Source organism: Protopterus annectens, chromosome 11.part0 (assembly GCF_019279795.1).
Source record: "Protopterus annectens isolate FY-2018-M chromosome 11.part0, PAN1.0, whole genome shotgun sequence".
In the NCBI taxonomy this organism is placed as follows: Eukaryota; Metazoa; Chordata; order Ceratodontiformes; family Protopteridae; genus Protopterus; species Protopterus annectens.
The window spans coordinates 1379863994-1379883142 of record NC_056745.1 but is presented as its reverse complement, the minus strand read 5'-3'; the positions used below and the strand labels follow the sequence as shown (position 1 = coordinate 1379883142).

Below are 19149 nucleotides of genomic sequence, written 5' to 3'. Positions count from 1 at the left end.
AACAGTTTGAGAGGGCCTGGGGAAAAAAAAAAGAGGATGAAAAGCCTGAAAGGCCAGAAGTGATCTCACCTCTTTGATGCTGATGTGTTCCTTTCTATGGGAAGGTGACCAGACACCCTGTACCTTCATGGAGCCAAAGGCTGCTCCCCAACCTACATCTTTAATGTCCATGAACAGCTCTTGAAAAGGAAGAGGAGGATGCAGAGGGAGACCTGAGTTCAGTGTCACCTGCTAAATTCATCAATGGAGTTCTTTCTTCATACAAGAAAGGAGGGGAACCAAAGCCTCTAGGGGATGCGCATGCTGTTTACAGGAACCATTAAAACTTCATCATCTGAAGTGTGGCTAACGGTAACAGAACGATGGATGCCATGAATCCCAGAAGTCTGAGGAACATACTGGCTCTGACAAAAAGTAGAGGGAGAAGACTTTGGAAGAAAAAAAAATGAGTGACTGAGCCTTTAGAGGGGGAAGAGAAGCCAGCATAAGGTTTGTCTGAATTCTGCACCTGAGGAAAACCTGATTCTGAGAAGGGGTGAAAGATGACTTTGAAGTTTACGGTGAACCCCAGGCTTTGCAAAAGGGAGACGGTGAAGTGTAGGTTCTGCAACAAGATCTCTGGAGATAACTGAAGCAGAAGGTAGTCTAAGTAAGGGAAAAATTGGATGCCTTGAAGCCTGCAAAAAGCAATTACAGGTGCTAGGCATATGGTGAATACCACTGGGGCAGTAGAAAGGCCAAATAGCAAAGCAGAGAACTGAAAATGTAAGGAAGAAACAGGAACGTAAAAACTTCCTGTAAAATGGATGAAAGGGAATGTGAAAGTAAACATCCTTGACATCTGCTGGTGCCATAAAAGCTTGAGGAAGAATGAGAGGAAATAAGATCTGAAGGGACAGCATGTGGAAAGATGAAACCTTCAAGAAGGTGTTGAGGTGAGAGAGGTCCAGAACTGGTGTCCAGGGACTATCCTTTCTGGGCACGAGAGACATTCTGGAATAAAACACTCTTTGTGGGTGACTGGAACCTCCTGAATTGTTCCTTGATTCAACAACTCCAGAAGGACCTCTGGGAATAAATGCAGTTGTTCTCAGGGTGGTTGAGGAATGCTCATGAAGGGAGAAAGAGAATTCCAGACTATGAAATAACCTTTTTGAATAATGGAAAGAGCCCATGTGTGTTGAGTGATGTTTCCCAAACAGGAACAGACAGAGAAAGATGAAGGGAATGAGGAAAAGGGCTGTGGCGAGAGCGGTAGTAGTCACAGACTTCCTGGCTTGTTAGGAAAAGGCTGCTTCTGGGTAGAAGCAGACTGAAATGTCTTAGGTGGAGAAGGTCTCCTTCCACCCTTTTTAGACTTAGATGGTGGCGTGCAAGCCTGTTTACTCACAAGGGCGGTCTTGGAAGGATAATTTCTGTGAAACTTGGGTACAGTTGAGAAAAAATGTATTTCAAATCCTGGAGTTCCTTACCTTTCTCCTGCAAAGACTTAAGTCAAGAGCAGCAGACCCATACACGGCTGGGTTATCCAGAGCAGCATCAAGTAAATTAGCTTTAATGTCATCTGGCAGTGGTTGAAATCTCAACCATAAATACCTTCTCAAAACAGAACCTGATGCTTTTGCTGCATCATAATTACACTTGACTGAATGCCTTGCAACCTGAGAAGAAGCTCCTAGTAAGGATATATTAGTCTTCCCCCTCTAAAACAGGAAGATCAGAAATGACTTGTGTGGCCTGTGATAAAACAGCCAAAACATATCTGGTCATATGGGTCTGGCTTATCAGAAGGGCAAAGTGTAGTAGATGGCGGCAATCTGGAAGATTTATCCGAAGCCACAGACACTACAGCAGGATTAGCTGATGGACATCTGAAAAGAAACTTGCTGTCTTCTGGCACTTTGTAAACGTGGTCTGGCTTCTTAGGAGCTGGGGGCTGTGAATCTGGAGATTGGGATGCTAAACTGAAAGCAACCAATAATGCAGGCAAAACTGGAGGAACAGCAGAATGAGGAGACTCCATTTGCAGTAGGTCATAGTACATCTTCTGCACATCATTAACTTGGGAACTATCCCATTTGAAAAACTTCCTCATTTTGGAAAGTTTCCCCAAAGGTAAACTCTTCTATAAGAGAGTCAGTACCATTAGACTCCTCTTCTGGAGAAGCACATTCCAGAGAAGGAATCTGGGTGGAATAGGCTAAAGATTTATCATCTGAACAGAAATCTTCATCAAAAGAATCCTGTTCCCTAATTCTCTTTTGTGGTGAAGATGCCCAAAGTGGAGTAGGGACAGAGACACCAGAAGGGGGCTTAAGGGCCATAAGGGCATTAAATAAGCCCTGGGTAAAACTCTGCCATTTACTTTGTGGATCTCTGGCTGAAGTGGATGCTTTGTCTTTTGTTTCTTTTTAAGGTGCACATCCGCCTTATGAAAAGTGGAGGGGTCCGACATTGGCCTACACTCCACAAAAGTAGTCGGGACTTCCTCCCCAACTATTTGAGGGATCTCCCTAGTGCCTTTTGAAATTATGAGTCTCGGTTCCTCCTGTGCATCCAAAGTGGATGTCTGCAGAACCTCTAAGGACGTGCCCGTCATCAGATCCATAGCGACTTCTGAACCTGTTACAGCAGAGGAATCTAAAACATGGGCCAGATGGATTTCCAAGTCTTCTTCGGCCTTGAGGGAGATGTCTATTGTAGGAGGTACAGCCAAAGAGACAGAGACAGGCTGTATGGCCTTTCTTTTCTCTGGTAACTCTGCAGAAGACCTAGACATACCCTCCATAGCATCTTTTGCCAAGCATTTAAGACGCTGTTTTTTCAAGATAAATTGCTACAGAGGAAAACTGACTTTTTAAAGTTTTAGGTATGAAGGCCTGGGAAACGGAACCAGTTTTATCGTTGTGAGTAACCCCCAAGCAGAACAAGCACTGCCTGTTATTATCCTTATATGGAATTTGTCTCCCACAATGGCACTTGCCTTTCTTGGATGACATGAAAAAATGTCAAATGCAGTAGCAAATAAGAAGATAAAGGAAAAAAACCCAAGGGGCATTTATCTAAAATGGCTTGATACCGTAGCAAACAACTTGGGCGAGCAGACTGACTGCTGAAGATGGCGTTTGGACTGGCGGCACAGAAGTTCTGAGAATAGTACGTGCAGACATCGCTTTTATGTCTGATGGACACAGAGCATATATGCGACGTCTCACATACTACATAGTAAAAGGCTTTGGTATACTGGCCGGATGTTGGGTCACCCTTGGCAGGGAATCCCTCATGTTATGAATTCTGTAACAGTAAAACAGGACATCATCCAATGTTGCCTGGGCTAAAAGGATGTCACCACAATGATTTTTGCAGAATCCTTCTGAATCTTCAGAATTACCCTGGATATTAGTGGAATGGGTTGAAAAGCATAAGGGAATGAAAATGCATCTGTTTTCCAGGCTTGCTTGCAATGTGTCCTGGAGCAAAATTTGTACAGTATTTTGATTTGAAAGGAGGTGAACAAGATCTATTTGAGGCATTCCCCACAACTGGATCAGTTCCTGGACCGCCCACACACACACTTAAGAGAATCTATCCTAGGGCTGCACAGCTTGTCTACCACTATTTTGCGCTGATGGAATGTAAGAAGCTTGGGGAATTGAGGCATGCTGAAGAGCTAACTTCCAAGCAATCACAACCAGCCTCCATAGGGAGTACAGCCCTGTATCTCCCTGCTTGCCTGTGTGACTGTAACATTGTCTGTAATTACCTGAAAAGGTCCTAGTGACCATAAGTGATGGAGAGAGTCTAAGGCATGGATCTCAGCCAACATCTCCTTTATAATGATTTGATTTGGTTTGTCTGACTGACTTCACAGCACCGTTCCCCCATGGAAATTGCTTTCATTCAAAATTTGAAGCATCTACTGTGAGAGATTAGTATGGGCTCTGAGGACAGAAAGGCAGAGCTGGGTTCAGCTGAATTTGTTGCCTCCACCAATGGAGTTCCATTCTTAGAAAGCCAAAAACTAGAACTGGATGCTCTATAGGATGTAAATGCTGGTTCTACGTGTCTTCTTTAGAAATAGTTACATCTTTCCAATGTGTAAACTGGCTACTTGAAACATGAGACTCATACAAGCCATAAATCCTAGGATCCTGAGAAAGTCTCCTACAGAAGTCTGAGACTGACTGGGTAAGATTACAGATAAAAATCAACCTTGTGTCAAAAAAGGCCTTTTGAAGAGAAATATCTAGAAGGCACCACAGAGAATCCTGTAAGACAGAGTCAAGGAGGAGTTTGCAATATTTATCTCAAAGCTCATACTGGCCAGACAAGACTTAATGCATGTTGATGACTCCTGACATCTGGATAAAAAAACTCTAAAAGATAAGTAACTCATCAAAAAAAAAAATGCGAATGCCATTTAGTCTGCAGTAAGCTATGATTGTAACTACACATTTTGTGAACACCGCTAGAGATAATCCAAAGGGTGACACACAGAACTGATAATGTGATCAAGAAACAGAACCTCAGATATTTCCCTGAAGCCTGTATCTATGGAAATGTGGTATTAAGATCTTTCAAGTCTAGTGTTACCATGTAACTCATTGAAGGAATGAGGAGTAACAGGTTCTGCAATGTCAATATTTTGAATTTTGGTACTCTCACACAGAGGTTTAGAATGAAACATCTAGTACAGGTTACCAAGAGGCCTCTTTCTTTGGTGCCAGAAACATTCAGGAATAGAAGCCTTTTCTCTGTTGAGTTACAGGCACTGGTTCTATCACTTCTTGGGTCTGTAAAGACTGAAGAACCCAAAGGAACCATTGTTTGCCTTGGAGGATGAGGAAGAATTCCCATGAAAGTTTTTGTATCCAGTGCTATATGCAACCGTTCTGCACCACTTTTAACACCCAAGAAACTGACACAATCTTTTGCCAAATGGGGGGGTGTTGAGGACTAGTTTGTGGGACTTATTTGAAGAGCTATTGGCTTGGGGGGTTGCTGCCATAGTTACTCTGTACTACTAGTCTGTCATTTATTCAGAAAAAATTCTTGCTGTTATTTCCTTCCTGTCATCTCCTTTTTGAACCTTGTTTGCCAAAATATGGCTGGTTTTACTTATCTGGCTTTTTTGCGAAACAGGTGGCCTAGAAGACTTGCATTGTGGGACATAAACATTTTTTTAGAAACTCCTTGAATCAATTTCTCTCTTTCATCATATTAAGAACCTGGGTAACAAACGAGTCAAACAATACCTCCTCACCTACAACAGACTCTAGATTCCGGACTTTACCACCTCCTCAGCAGACTGCTGGTTACATACTTATACAGATCTTCTCTACACTGTAGCAGTGGCCCTAGACACTATCTGCACAATCATACACATTCTTCAAAGCAAGTTTACATACCTGAAACAAGGCAGAAAGAAACTGATTCAACTAAAAATAATAATTTTTCTTCTGTAAGCAGAGGCCTAAAAAGTTCCCCCAGATTATCCACATTACCAAACATATATTTGGAAGTTTGTTTTGTTTTTGACAGTTCTGAAATCCAGAGTGGAAGAAAATATTTTCTTACCTAGATGGTCTAATATTTTGCCTTCCATGTCACTAGTTGAAGGGTTAGTGTTCAAAACCAATCTAGTCCCAGCTAGGGTCGTCACCTTTTCAAATTGCCAAAGTGGGACATTTTTTGCACAGATGCCAGATTTTACAGAACAAAACATACCCATGGCCAGTACAAAGGATAGAACTTCACTTTTTTGCCAAAATAAAAGCTTATTCTTGTAGCACTTGAGTTGCTTATGCTATTTCACATAACATTTAGATGTTTCAGATAAAAAAAATAATAGTTTTATGCAACTATTAAAGAAAACATAGGACATTTTTTTTCCTAAACTATCACAACAGTTGCCATTTTTTTCGCAGGACACAACTGCCCAAAGAGGGACTGTCCCTTGTAAAGTGGAACAAGTGGTAACCCTACTCCCAGCAGTAGACACAAATATTGCATCTGGGTCTGATAAAAGGTAAGAAAAAAAAATAAATGCATTAGTCTGAGGCATTTTATCTGTTTTTTTCAGGGAATGAGTTCTGTTTACCAGGAAGATTACAGGCAACATGCAATACACCCTCCAGTCAGTATATGAGGGATGGCTGATGAATGAGGCAGATCCACTTGCAACATATTTCTCCTCAGTTCGGGGGAGCATCCATTTGTTACCATAAAAACACCTCATTTATCCATGATATGATTTGATTAGAAGGTAATTCCTACAAAGAAAGAAACCATATTTTCTTCAGAGTAAGAAGGCTGGGTTGAGAACTTGAAGGAGGATAAGCCCACCTCTGTTGTTCTGAATCATCAGATCAGGTTTTCTCAGGAATGTTTTTTTTTTCATTTAAGCAGGGGGTGCTTGCCTACAATGGCTTCTAGTCAGCAGGATTTTTACCCTGTCATGCATACTATCTTCTTGAGTTATTCAGTGTTTAATCTTTTGTTTTTTCTTAGCAGTCCATATGAAATAAGACTGATTCCAAGGAGGTACTTCAGTCTAATGGTATCTTTCCTCAATTATTCTATGAAGAATCTCCCGGAGTGTCTACCAGTCTTAGATATTGTTCTCCTATGCCCAAATCAGACACTGGAACAGCAAAAGGGAACATGGTTGATTCCCAGTTCATGGCAGCCAAAAGGGCTACACCAGAGGAAGCCGTAAAGGTACTGAGGAACAACCAATGGCCTTTTGCAGGTTTACCCACCATCAGTTGAGGCGTAGACTGAGCTTGCGTAGTTTTTAAGGGCTCTTTTGTAAGTACCTTGTTTCTTTCTAGGAACAGGAGTGGAATCAGCAGGACAGGAGTATCTGTTGCAGCTGAGGACAAGAAGCTAAAAGCATTAAGTGATGCTGGACAGAGTTAGACAGAAAAGTAAACTGTCACTGAGTGCACACAAGCAGCATACTTATACTCACACTGCTTGTCCCAGCCACTTCAGAAGGTAAAAGGACAAGCAGCACATGATTTTCCTGTCAGCACATTTTTTTAACTCAAAAAAAAACAGGTGGGCATGAATTGAGCAAAAGCAATATACTGTAAAACCACATCCATGTCCATCACAAAATAAATCTTTTAGCTACAATTTTAAAAGCATAAACAGAATATTTATTTAGTCAAACTTAGTCCATAATTAGCTAAAACAGGTATCTAAAAATAACAGTCCCTAACATGAGACTTCCAATATTGATAAAAAATATCAAGTTTTGTAAAGGGTGAATACTGCTTTTAGTCAGAAAATTAAAATAAATATATTTTACTTAAAAGGGCAACAAATTCTGTGTGGAGGGGTCTGCAATGTGGACTTATCTTCCAGAAACAAATCTCTTTGATTATTCTTGCTTCTGTGAAGCCCAAGAGATGTTTCTTCTCAAGGCAACAAGTACTAAAGAAATCTTCACTTTGTCTATTGGCTAGCTCAGAAGAGGGAAGTCAATTAGTAGAGAGATGGCAAGTCGTTTCTTAGGCAGGAAACAACCAACCCATATAGTATAAAGGTCTACTGCAGCAGTGGGGATGATGAATATCATATATTCTAGAGTTTTTTTTTTTAATAAATACACTAGAATGGAAAAAAAAGCTTAATGAATTACTGGTAATGTACTAAGGCGTACCCTCACAAAATGACACAGAAGTGAAGTACAGAGACACAAAATTCATTCAAAACTTGGGTTTTGCTTCAGCTTCACGTTTTCTGTTGTCATGTCTTAATACCGTTTTCACAATTCTACATGTTTTTTTCAGTTTTCAGGGACTGCACTAAATTCGTGTATTGAATGTTTTTCTAGGTTCTTAGTAACATTTTCCAGGTAAATCTAAGTCTTGCATTATGAAGTAATTTAAATTAATGCAATCATTAAAAACAAGTAATAAGCAAGCTGCATTATCTACAGTAACTACCGGTTAAGATAATTATAAAATCTACCATTTTCTAAGGCATGATGAAACAAACGAGTCACTATGCATAAGACTATTTATAAGGTTGTAAATAACCATCAAGGAGATTTACAGATTGTGGGTGTATGTACACTACACCTTTGTTTGCATAATCAGTCCCCTATCAATCTATTTTTGTAACACTAAACAATATGTATTATGTTTATAAGTCTTTGCACCATTGCTCATTCTAGATGGCACAACTCTTTTTTTCTTTTTACAATGTACACAAAAATAGAAGTCCCTACTGCGGTAGAGAACCTACATGTTAACTTGAATTTCCAATACTTACTGAAACATTCACATTTCCAGTTATTTGTTTTTCAAAAATCACTTATTAGGTAGAACTTAAATGGTCTATAATTTCATCATCGTCAAACAAAGTGCAGAGGCTTAACTCATAATGAGCACAAAAAAACAGCAGAGTTTTGACAGGACAAAGAAATTGCAAGGTATAAAAAGTTTATGCTGTATTGGGGGAGGCAGAATTTTACAAAAGTCCTCAAATGTACTAGCAGAATGAACACCACAAAATTTACTAACAAAACTGCTCCAAACAAGCAAAAGTCCTGTGAATCCTGAAATGCTTGTCTTGCTACTAACAGTTGCATTACTTCAAGGTATACAAAGTAAAGTATCTACTAACAAAGATGTTACAAAGATATCTTCCCTACATTTAAAGGTACTGAAGCAACGGGCAAACAGCTGCTAAACATTCATTAGAGGAAAATATTTATTGCAGTTATGAAAACTTATTTCCAGGGTTTGCTATGTACTCTGCTGCTCTGTGATCGGACACTGACTGAGCTAGCTGAAGATGGAGCCTGGCTACTCCTTGCAGTTGCTGCAGCTGATATCGTTGATCCTATCCTTCCTGTTGACAGCCGACCTAAAGGAGTTGAAAAGAAACAAAGTTTAACTACCATTTTACAGAGCTTACATTTAAATGAATAAAAGTGAAAATAACAAAAAATGTTTCAGCCCAAAAACGTATTGGTGTGTTTATCTTGGTGCCACTTTCCTTCAAAAAATCTAAAAAACATTCACCTTCTTATGAAATACATTAAATATGCATATTTGTAACAGGGAATGATGGGGCAGCAGTTTGAGAACTGTTTCATCAAATTTCAATACTGCAAAACAAATTAAATGAAAGCTGCTTTAGCAAACCTGTACTTTGCCATTTTGCTACTGTTGTGCTTTTCACAGACTTGGTATATGTTCACCTCTGGGGGGGGGGGGTGAGTATTCATCCACATAGGGTGAAGGAAAGACTTGCCTCAGTGTAAAAACGTAAAGCTGTATATGAACTTACCAAAATAGTAGATGTCCTCCTACTGATCACTGTTGCAGTACTCCTAACACCTGGCTTGTCACTGCTGATGTTCTGTCGGGGTTCCAAACCTTTACCTTCCTGAGGTCATACGTCTGATGTTATGACCTCAGCTTGTATGCTCTAGGGTATATAGATAGTCTGAGGCTCCACACTCATACATCTCCAAGCCAGCTTCCTGAAGACTACTGAGAGGGGGAGACTAGTCAGTTAGCATGGGTGCAGTTCAAATATGCAAGAAAACTCCCCCATTACCATGGTACAGAGCAGAAGTTAAAGCAACGTGCGGAAAAAAGTTGGAGATGTAGACAAGAGAGGATGGAGGGTGGATAGAATACTGCAACAGTGATCAGGCAGACATCTACTGGTTCTTGCACAACTGTAGTATGTCCTGACAGTACTCCTGACATATTGGGGATTCCCAGAGCTGAAGGAGGAAGGGGGAGTGGTTGGCTACTGAGTAGAAGAGTTGTTTAGCAGTCTGGACAGGATAGACCTAGCAAAGACTGTCCTGGACCTGGAGAAAGCATCACATTTGAAGTGTTTGGTAAAGGTGTGTACAGAAGACCAACTGGCAGCCTACAAGACAGACCTGGCGTCTTACTCCTTTAAGAAAATCCCCTGAGGAAGTCACTGCCCTAGTGGAATGTGTTTTGGGGTAGGAAGGCAAAGTCTTGCACAGTGAGTAGCAGAAAGATAATCTCAGAAATTTAAACTTTAATACTTTTTTGGAGACCAGCTGGTTCAGCTTAGGGCTCATACAGTGGATATAAAAAAGTGTACACACCCCTGTTAAAATGCCAGGTTTTGTGATATAAAAAAAATGAGACCACAATAAATCATTTCGAAACTTTTTCCACCTTTAATGTGACCTATAACCTGCACAATGCAATTGAAAAACAAACAAATCTGTTATGGGAAAAAACATAAAACAAAAAAAGTACAATAAGCTGGTTGCATAAGTGTGCAAACCCTTAAACTAATACTTTGTTGAAGCACCTTTTTATTTAATTACAGCATTCAGTCTTCTTGTATACACACCTGCCATCAATTAGAGACTCTGATTAACCCCAAATAAAGTTCAGCTGTCCTAGTAGGATTTTCTTGACATTACTCAGTTGCCTGCTACAGCAAAGCCATGGTTCGCAGAGAGCTTACAAAGCATCAAAGGGATCTCATTGTTGAAAGGTAGTCAGGAGAAAGGTACAAAAAATTTCCACAGCATTAAATAAACCATGGAACACAGTGAAGACAGTCATCAAAAAGTGGAGAAAATATGGGACAACAGTGACGTTGCAAAGAACTGGATGTCCCTGCCAAAATTGATGAAAATACAAGACAAAAATTGGTCAGAGAGGCTGCCAAGAGACGTACAGCAACACTGAAGGAGCTACAGGAATTTCTGGCAAGTACTGGGTGTGTACTACATATGACAGCAATCTCCTGTATTCTCCATATGTCTGGACTACAGGGTAGGCTGCAACACAGAAGCCTTTTCTTACACAGAAAAACATCCAGGCACAACTAAAATTTGCAAAACAATACATCAAGTCTCCAAAAAGCATGTGGGAAAATGTGTTATGGTCATGAGGCCAGGGTTGAACTTTTTGACCCCAATTCCAAAAGGTACATTTGGTGCAAAAACAACACTTTACATCACCAAAAGAACACCATCCCCATGGTGGTGGCAGTATCATGCTTTCGGGTTACTTTTTTCAGCTGGAACTGGGGCTTTAGTCAAGGTGGAGGGAATTATGAATGGTTCCACATACAAGTCACTTTTGGCCCAAAACCTTCAGGCGTCTGCTAGAAGGCTGAAGATAAAGAGGAATTTCACCTTTCAACACGACAATGACCCCAAGCATACACCCAAATCAACAAAAGAATGGCTTCACCAGAAGAAAATTAAATATTTGGAATGGCCCAGCCAGAGCGCAGACCTAAATCCAATAGAAAATCTGTGGGGTGACCTGAAGAGGGCTGTGCACAACAGATGCCCTCACAATCTGACAGATTTGGAGTGCTTATGCAAGGAAGACTGGGCAAATATTGCCAAGTCAAGATGTGCCATGCTGATAGACTCCTACCCAAGAAGACTGAATGCTGTTGTTAAATCAAAAGGTGCTTCAACCAGCTGATTGTACGTTTTTTATTTTTTATGTTTTTCCTCTAACAGATTTGCTCATTTTTCAATGGACTTGTACTGGTTATAGGTCACATTAAAGGTGGGAAAAGTTTTGAAATGATTTATTGTGTACACTTTTTATATCTACCGTAAATTATACAAACAGCCTATCAGTCTTTCTGAAGGACTTAATTTTGTCCAGATAAAATCTGAGTTGCCTGTGAATACCCAGAGAATGCAAGATCTCCTCTCCCCATTCTGCGGATGGGGAGTGAATAGCCTAACTGATGGACATCTCATTAATTATCTTGGGCACGAAGGATGGATTAGCCCAGAATCACCATGTCCTTGTGAAAAATAAGAAAAAGGGGAAAGGTCATGATAGCTTGTAACTCAAGCTCTCCTAGTAGAGTTGAAAGCCAAGAGGAGGATAGTTTTGGGAACTAAACGACAGATAGAGCAAGATCTGATAGCATTTTGGGCCTAGGCAAAAGAGACGCTCGATATACAAGTCCTTGTAAAGAATCTACCTCCTGACATTGCACTTACCACTCTAAGATGACATCTAAAAAGAAGTTATGTACTCACCATAACGTTCCATCTGTGTTGATCTTTGTTTATTCTTGATGGTTGGGAATTGGTTCCAATCCTCAGAACAGTCTCAGCTGTTAAACAGCTCGCGCCAGCCAAAAACTCTCAAGCCAAGTTAGACAATGCCCCTGTGTATATTACCTCAGATAGAGTTTGCAAATTACAGCAAGATGAAGTATATATAATAAATAAAAGGAAGACATGTCAAAGTTAAATACCCTAATGCCAGCCCAAGGCAAGGGTACGAACCTCCAGGAAATCTTGAAGGAGGGGGGAAAGGATGGTGGGATGTCAAGAATGAAGACTGACAACACAGATGGAACGTTATGGTGAATACATAACTTCTTTATCTGATGTCAGTCTTCGTTTATTTTTGACAGTTGGGACAGAGTCCTCAGCTACCTATATCTTGGGTGGCCTTATGGAAGGATATATCTGAGAACCATAGAGCCAAAAGATGCTTTTCCCCTGGAGACCATATCCAATTTGTAATGAGTGATAAAGGTATGAGGCATTGCCCAAGTAGCGGCTGCACATATTTCATCCAGAGGCGCCTTGGAATGAAAAACAGCTGAAATGGAAATAGATCTGGTTGAGTGAGCCCTTACAGGTGCAGGTATTTTACAATTGTTCTGTTCATAAATAAAGGTAACACAATATCTTAACCATTTTGACAGGGTGGGTCAGGTCACCTTAGAAAAAGGTTTATCCATCCTTGTTCCAGAAAAGGAGACAAACAGTTGGTCTGAAGTTCTACAATCCTTAGTCCTATCCAGATAAAATCTCAGCTGTCTGTGGACGTCTAACAGATGTAGACAGTATTCGCCTTTGTAGAGAAATTTGGAAAGAAAACTGATACATGAATGGACTGATTGATGTTTGACTTGAAGACCACCTTATGAAGGAATGAAGGGTTAGTCCTCAAGGACACTGTCTTTATGGAAGATTATGTATGGCGGTTTCGCACAAAGTGCCTGTATTTCAGAAAACCTTCTGGCATAAGTAATGGCCACTAGAAAAAGAGTTTTCCAGGAAAGAAAAGTACACTTGTGTACCTACCATAAATGTAGATGTTCGAGTGTATTCACTGTTGCAGTCATTACACTTGGGTTATCCTGCTGGCAGGCGACCCGCAGTCGCCCGAGTTCCAAAGTCTTGGTCCGGCGTCTGTTGCGGTCGCTCCTTCCCTGATGTCAGTGCGCCAGGGGTATAAATGTTGCAACAGACGCCATTTTTTTCAGTTTTGCTTGCCCCAGATGTCAGGTGCCCCCAGATAGGAAGGCTGGAAAGATAAAATTATGCCAAAAAACATGCATATATTACTGTAAACATTTCCTTCATCTACAAGCAAATACACCATGTAGGCAGTATAGAGATGAGAAGTACAAAAAAGTCCCAGCAATGAAAAAAGGGGGATGGTGGGTGGGTAACCTGGACTGCAATAGTGAATACACTCGAACATCTACATTTATGATAGGTACACAACTGTACTATGCTCATCATGTTTCACTGTTGCAGTCATTACACTTGGGTAAAATCCCAAAGCTGAGGTTGGGTGGCTGGGTCTAAACTAGATTTGGCGAGGCTAATAAGCCCTGCAGAACTGCAATGGCAAAGTCTGCTCTGGATTTAGAGTAGAGAGGTGAGTGGTAGTGCTTGGTGAAAGTGTGCACTGAGCTCCAGGTTGCAGCTTCTAAAATGTCTTTGGTTGGTACTCCTCTGAGAAAAGCTGCTGAAGTGGCTGCTGCTGCTCTAGTAGAATGAGGCCTAATGCTCTTAGGCACTGATTTGCCATGTTGTGCATAACAGAAGCGGATGCAGTGTCCTATCCATTTTGAGATTGTCTGCTTTGTAATAGGCTTTCCTTGTGATCCAGCAGCATATGCTACAAACAGTTGCTCAGTTTTTCTGAAAACTTTTGTTTTGTCCAAGTAGAATTGTAGCTGTCTGTGTATATCCAAGGCATGCAGAAGTCTCTCCCCTTTATTTTGGGGGTTTGGGTAAAAAGTACGTAAATGGATGGTTTGGTTTAAGGCCACATTGGAGACCACTTTTGGCATGAATGTTGGGTTTGTTCCAAGAGAAACCCTGTCCTGATGAACAATGAGAAAAGGTTCCATGGCCATTAATGTCTGTAGCTCTGAGACTCTTCTTGCTGACGTTATTGCTAAGAGCAGAGCAGTTTTCCATGACAAGAATTTTAGATCAGCTCTGCTGGCTGGTTCAAAAGGAGGTAGTGTAAGTTTTTCTACAACAAAATTGAGGTCCCAAGTAGGTACTGGTGCTCTCCTTGGGGGTCTTATATTTTCTGCCCCTCTGAGATATTGTCGTAGTAGAGGATGTGAAAAAATAGGAGGTTCCGTATTGTAATGAGCTGAAATGGCAGAGGCATGGATTTTAATAGATGAGAAAGATAAGCCTTTGTCCAACATCTCAGTTAGGTATTGCAAAATCTGAGGTATATTAGGGACAAGTGGTTTGAGCCCTTGTGCCTGGTTCCAAGCACAGAATCTCTTCCATTTTTCTGCATACGATTTCCTAGTGCTGGGCCTCCTGGCTTCTAAAATAACATCCATAACTGCTTTAGAGAGAGGTGCAGTCTAGTCTGAGTGGCTACATTATCTGCCATGCTGCCAGGCTTAAGGTTCTGAGTTGACTGTGCAGAATCTGATTGTTTTGTTGTGTCAGAAGATGAGGGATTTGAGGTAGAAGCCAAGCTGGACCTTGAGACAGACTCTTTAGGATTGGGTACCAGTGTTGGCGTGGCCAGTCTGGTGCAATCAGGATCATTTTTGGCCTTTCTTGTCTGACATTTAGTAACACCTTGGTGAGAAGAGGCATCAGAGGGAAGGCATAGACTGTCAGGCCTTTCCAGCTGAATGATAGAGCATCCACTTTCCATGCTTGAGAGTGATAAGTTCTTGTGCAAAATTTCTGAATTTGGTAATTGTGAGGGGAGGCAAAAAGATCCATGTCTGGGCATCCCCATTTTCTCGATATCATGCTGAACACTTGTGGATTTAGCTTCCATTCGTGAGGATCCATGATATTTCTGCTTAGTTCATCTGCCAGTGTGTTTTTTGTTCCTGGCATGAATTGTGCTTACAGATGTACTTGATAGGTCAGTGCTGTGCTCCACAAAGTCATGGCTTGTCTGCATAGGGGGTAGGAATGTGTGCCCCCTTGCTTATGTACCACATAACTGTGGTATTGTCTGTCTTTATTAATAGTTGTCCTGGATGTATTAGGTCCTTGAAGGCTGTCAGGGCATTCTGTACAGCTAGCATGTCCTTTTGATTGATGTGAAGATGCATTTGTTCCTTGGGCCACGTGCCCTGAATACATTTTCCTGCCATTGTGCTCCCCAGGCATAATCCGATGCATCCATTGTTATCGTCTGCCTGGCTGTGGGTAAGGTAAAAGGTTGTCCCTTGTTGTGGTGACAGGCCTGGGACCACCATCGAAACTCCTGTTGCAGGCAAGGAATTAAAGTTATAATTGTCTCCAGGCTGTGACAATGCTGAGTCCAAACACTTTTTAGATACCATTGTAGTTTCCTCATATGCAGTTTTGCATATGGAATTAGTAGAATGCAGGATGCCATGAAGCCCAGGGCCTGCAGAATTTTTCTTGCAGGGAGCTGGGTTTTTGTTGCTATCATTTGAAAGTAATGAGTCAGTTGCCTTTGTTTGTCTGGTGTGAGATAAGACATCTGGGCAGTTGTATTTAAGTTTGCACCCAGGAATATTATCTCGAGAGGGCACTAGTTTTGATTTCTTTTCATTTACTGTGTACCCTAGGCAAATTAGCAATCTTTTTACAAACGCCAGGTGCTTTAGAAGAATGTCCTTGCTCTCTGCTTGAATAAGGCAGTCGTCCAAGTAGAGATATATTTGAATTCCTTTTTGTCTGCAAAATGCAATTACTGGTGTCAGGCATTTTGTGAAGACCCTGGGCTCAGTAGATAAGTCAAAGGGCAGTGCAGAGAATTGGTAATGCATTGAGCCTGCTATGAATCTGAGGTATCTTCTGCAAGACTGTCTGATTGGGACATGCAGGTATGCCTCCTTGAGGTCCAAAGTAACTAGCCAAGCCCTCTTGCCCACCATGGGCAGAAGTTGCTGTAGTGTCAACATTTTGAATTTTGGAACATCCAGGAAAGTATTTAGGATTGACAGGTCCAGTATTGGTCTCCAGGCTTTGTCCTTTCTAGGTACTAAGAAAAGTCTTGAGTAAAATCCTTGTCCCTGTTCTTGCTGTGGAACTTTTTGAATAGCTCCCATGTCCATAAGAGCAGCAATCTGTTTTTGTGCCTCTGCCCATTGGTTTTGTGGCAGGTCTGGCATACCTTTTGGTTTTGGAAGCATGTGAAGTGGAACCTGTAACCCTGAGAAACAATATTCAGCACCCATTGGGCTTGGGTGATCATGTGCCAATTTTTTGAGAAAAGTGCTAGCTTTCCCCCTAGGGTGCTGTCAACAGGTAAGTGCTTGGCATTTGCAGAGGGAAGTCATTGGGACCGTTTCCTACAAGGTTGTGATTTGTCTTCTCCTCCTTTGGGGGCTGAATCACCCCATTGTTTAGGTCTGTAGGAGCCTTGGGGCTGAGATATGCCTCTTGGGCATCTGTATCTGCCTCTTTGTGGCCTGTCTGACACTGGAAAGGACCAATTTTTTGAAGGGCAGTTTCTGCTAAATCTAGGTGGTTGAACCTGTAAGAAATCTTTCACTGTTTGCATTGACTTTGCTTTATCCTCCATTTTCTTTAACACCTCTTCTGCCTTAACACCAAACAAAGTATCATGCTGTAATGGAGCATCCAATAATTTTACTTTAACATGGTCAGGTAGACTTTGTTCTTTCAACCAAGCATGTCTACGAATAACAGAGCCTGTAACTGCGGCTCTACAAGAAGCCTCTAATGAATCAAAGCCACATTGCAGAGTATGCTTTCCCACTTGTTCAATTGCATGCAATAAATCCTGCATTTCCTTACTGTCAGGACTTTCTGTATTTGAAACCATTTTCTGTTTTAACAAAGACATGAGGTACTGTTGATATTGAAGAATGTGAAACTGGCAGTTTAAAGCTCTTACAGCTAAAGTAGCAGAAGTGTAAACTTTTTTTCCCCCATCTGTCCAGAGCTCTGGAATCCCTATCTGAGGGGACAGGATTTTTGGCAGTGGAAGCCTTAACCTCTGGGTCTGCAGCAGGGTTTTTGTAAATAAATTTATGAGAGTCAGGGACCCTGTAGTATCTGTCTGGCTTGACTGGTGCAGGGGGTAAAGAATCAGGAGACAGACTGGATTCAGAGAAAACATCATCAACAATATCAAGCACAGGGGGGATAGCCAGGGGCCTGTGCTGAGGCAATAAAAGGAAGTCTCTGAGCCTTTTCTTGGATTCTGAATAATCCTGGCTCTCCCAATGGAAATGCTCCCGCATGGTGTGCAGGGTCTCCCCAAAAGAATAATCCTCAGGCGGTGAGGCTGAAGGTATGGACTCTTCTGCATCAGAGTCCTCATAGGGAGGGAGAGAATATCCCTGATCAGAAGAGGAGTCAGAGGAAATGGAAACCTGATCAGAGGAATCATAATCAGTGTCTTGCCTAGGCCTTTTGTCAGGAGGGGGATGGGACCCCCTGATTAAAGTAATAAGGTCTTCGGCCATTTTAAGCATCCGTTTCTTTGGCTTGGATGACTGTTCTGGAGAATGCTGTACTTGTTTCCTTGTCTTTAATGGTGTTTTTGACTTTGCCTTTGCTGCTGTAGTGGGCTTAATTGTAAGCTGTGAAGGTCTGAAAACACCCTCAGAAGCCGATACCTGCTCAGCGACTCTGGACCCATCTCAGGGTATAGTTTCCGTAGGCCCAACACCTTGAGTTTCCACAGGTGTCTCCATGTGGCTGTCTGTTAAGGCCTGTGGCTCTGAGGTAGCGGTGTCAGGGGCTGCGAAAGCGCCTCACTGAGAACCGGCGACTGGCCTAGAAGAGGCTTCGTCGTCAGTTTTGGACCTCGGATGCCTGTCCTTTTCTTTGTCTTTGCGTTTTTTATAAATTCCAGTTGTCGGTTGTTCCGATGGCATTATGTAATTAAACCTTCGGCCAAAATAATGTAAAGCAAAATCAAACAGACGTTTAATAGTTCGTTTATTGAATCTAGCACAAAACCGACAACTAGTAACGTCGTGGTCAGGGCCTAGGCAAGGAATACAGTAAGAGTGAAAGTCCTTATGAGGTATTTGCTTCCCACAAGAAATACAATTATTAACTTTTACTGACATCAGTCTGGAGCAAGAAAAAGTTTCCCCAATGGGGTGCTTAGCTTTATTGAAGACTTCGGTTCTGAAACTCAATTTTGAAAATCTCAGGAGTCGGCGGACCAGCACTTGCGAACTGCTTTTGCTTCGGGCACCGTGCGGCAAGAAAAACTGAAGAAAATGGTGTCGGTTGCAACATTTATACGCCTGGCGCACTGACGTCAGGGAAGGAGCGACAGCAACAGACGCCGGACCAAGACTTTGGAACTCGGGCCGACTGCGGGTCGCCTGCCAGCAGGATAACCCAAGTGTAATGACTGCAACAGTGAAACACGAACATCTTGAGATGACAAGTAGCAGCTGGCTCAAAGGGAGCTAACACTACTGCAAAATGAATGTAAGATCACATGGGGGTAATGGATCCTTGAATGGAGGTTTAATATGTAGAATTCCCTTAAGAACACTTTGCATAAGCAATGGGAAATTAGGGATTGGTCATCACAGCCACTGTGAACATTACAGATGGCTGCTAGAGTAACTCTAATCCTAGTTGAAGAGGTTCGCCAGAAAATCTAAAATATTTTCAAATGGGGCTGAAAAGGGATCCAAATTATTCTTAAGACACCCAAAGAAAAAAGCTTTTCTATTTACTGTAGTATACAAATCTAAAAATCTAGAGACAAGGCTTGGAAAATATGGAAAAAAGACAATACTACCCTTGCCATACAAAACTATCTACAACTTAGAAATCAAGCAAAAAGACAAACCGAATTCAACAAAATTACTTCTTAAATATCCAAAACAGATATTCAAAACAGATATTCAAATGATCCCCAAAAACTTTGGCATGTC

The 19149-nt window shown here is 41.5% G+C and overlaps 1 protein-coding gene across 1 annotated transcript in view; it reads right to left on the bottom strand.

Moving 5' to 3' along the window:
• Positions 1 to 7140: 7140 nt before the first annotated feature.
• CEP41 (centrosomal protein 41) overlaps positions 7141 to 19149 on the bottom strand; it is a 1035505-nt gene continuing 1023496 nt past the window's right edge. Inside the window, exon 9 of the mRNA XM_044088672.1 lies at positions 7141 to 8880. Coding sequence (XP_043944607.1) covers positions 8744 to 8880 — 137 coding nt within the window. The 3' untranslated portion in view covers positions 7141 to 8743. The remainder of the gene's footprint in view (positions 8881 to 19149) is intronic.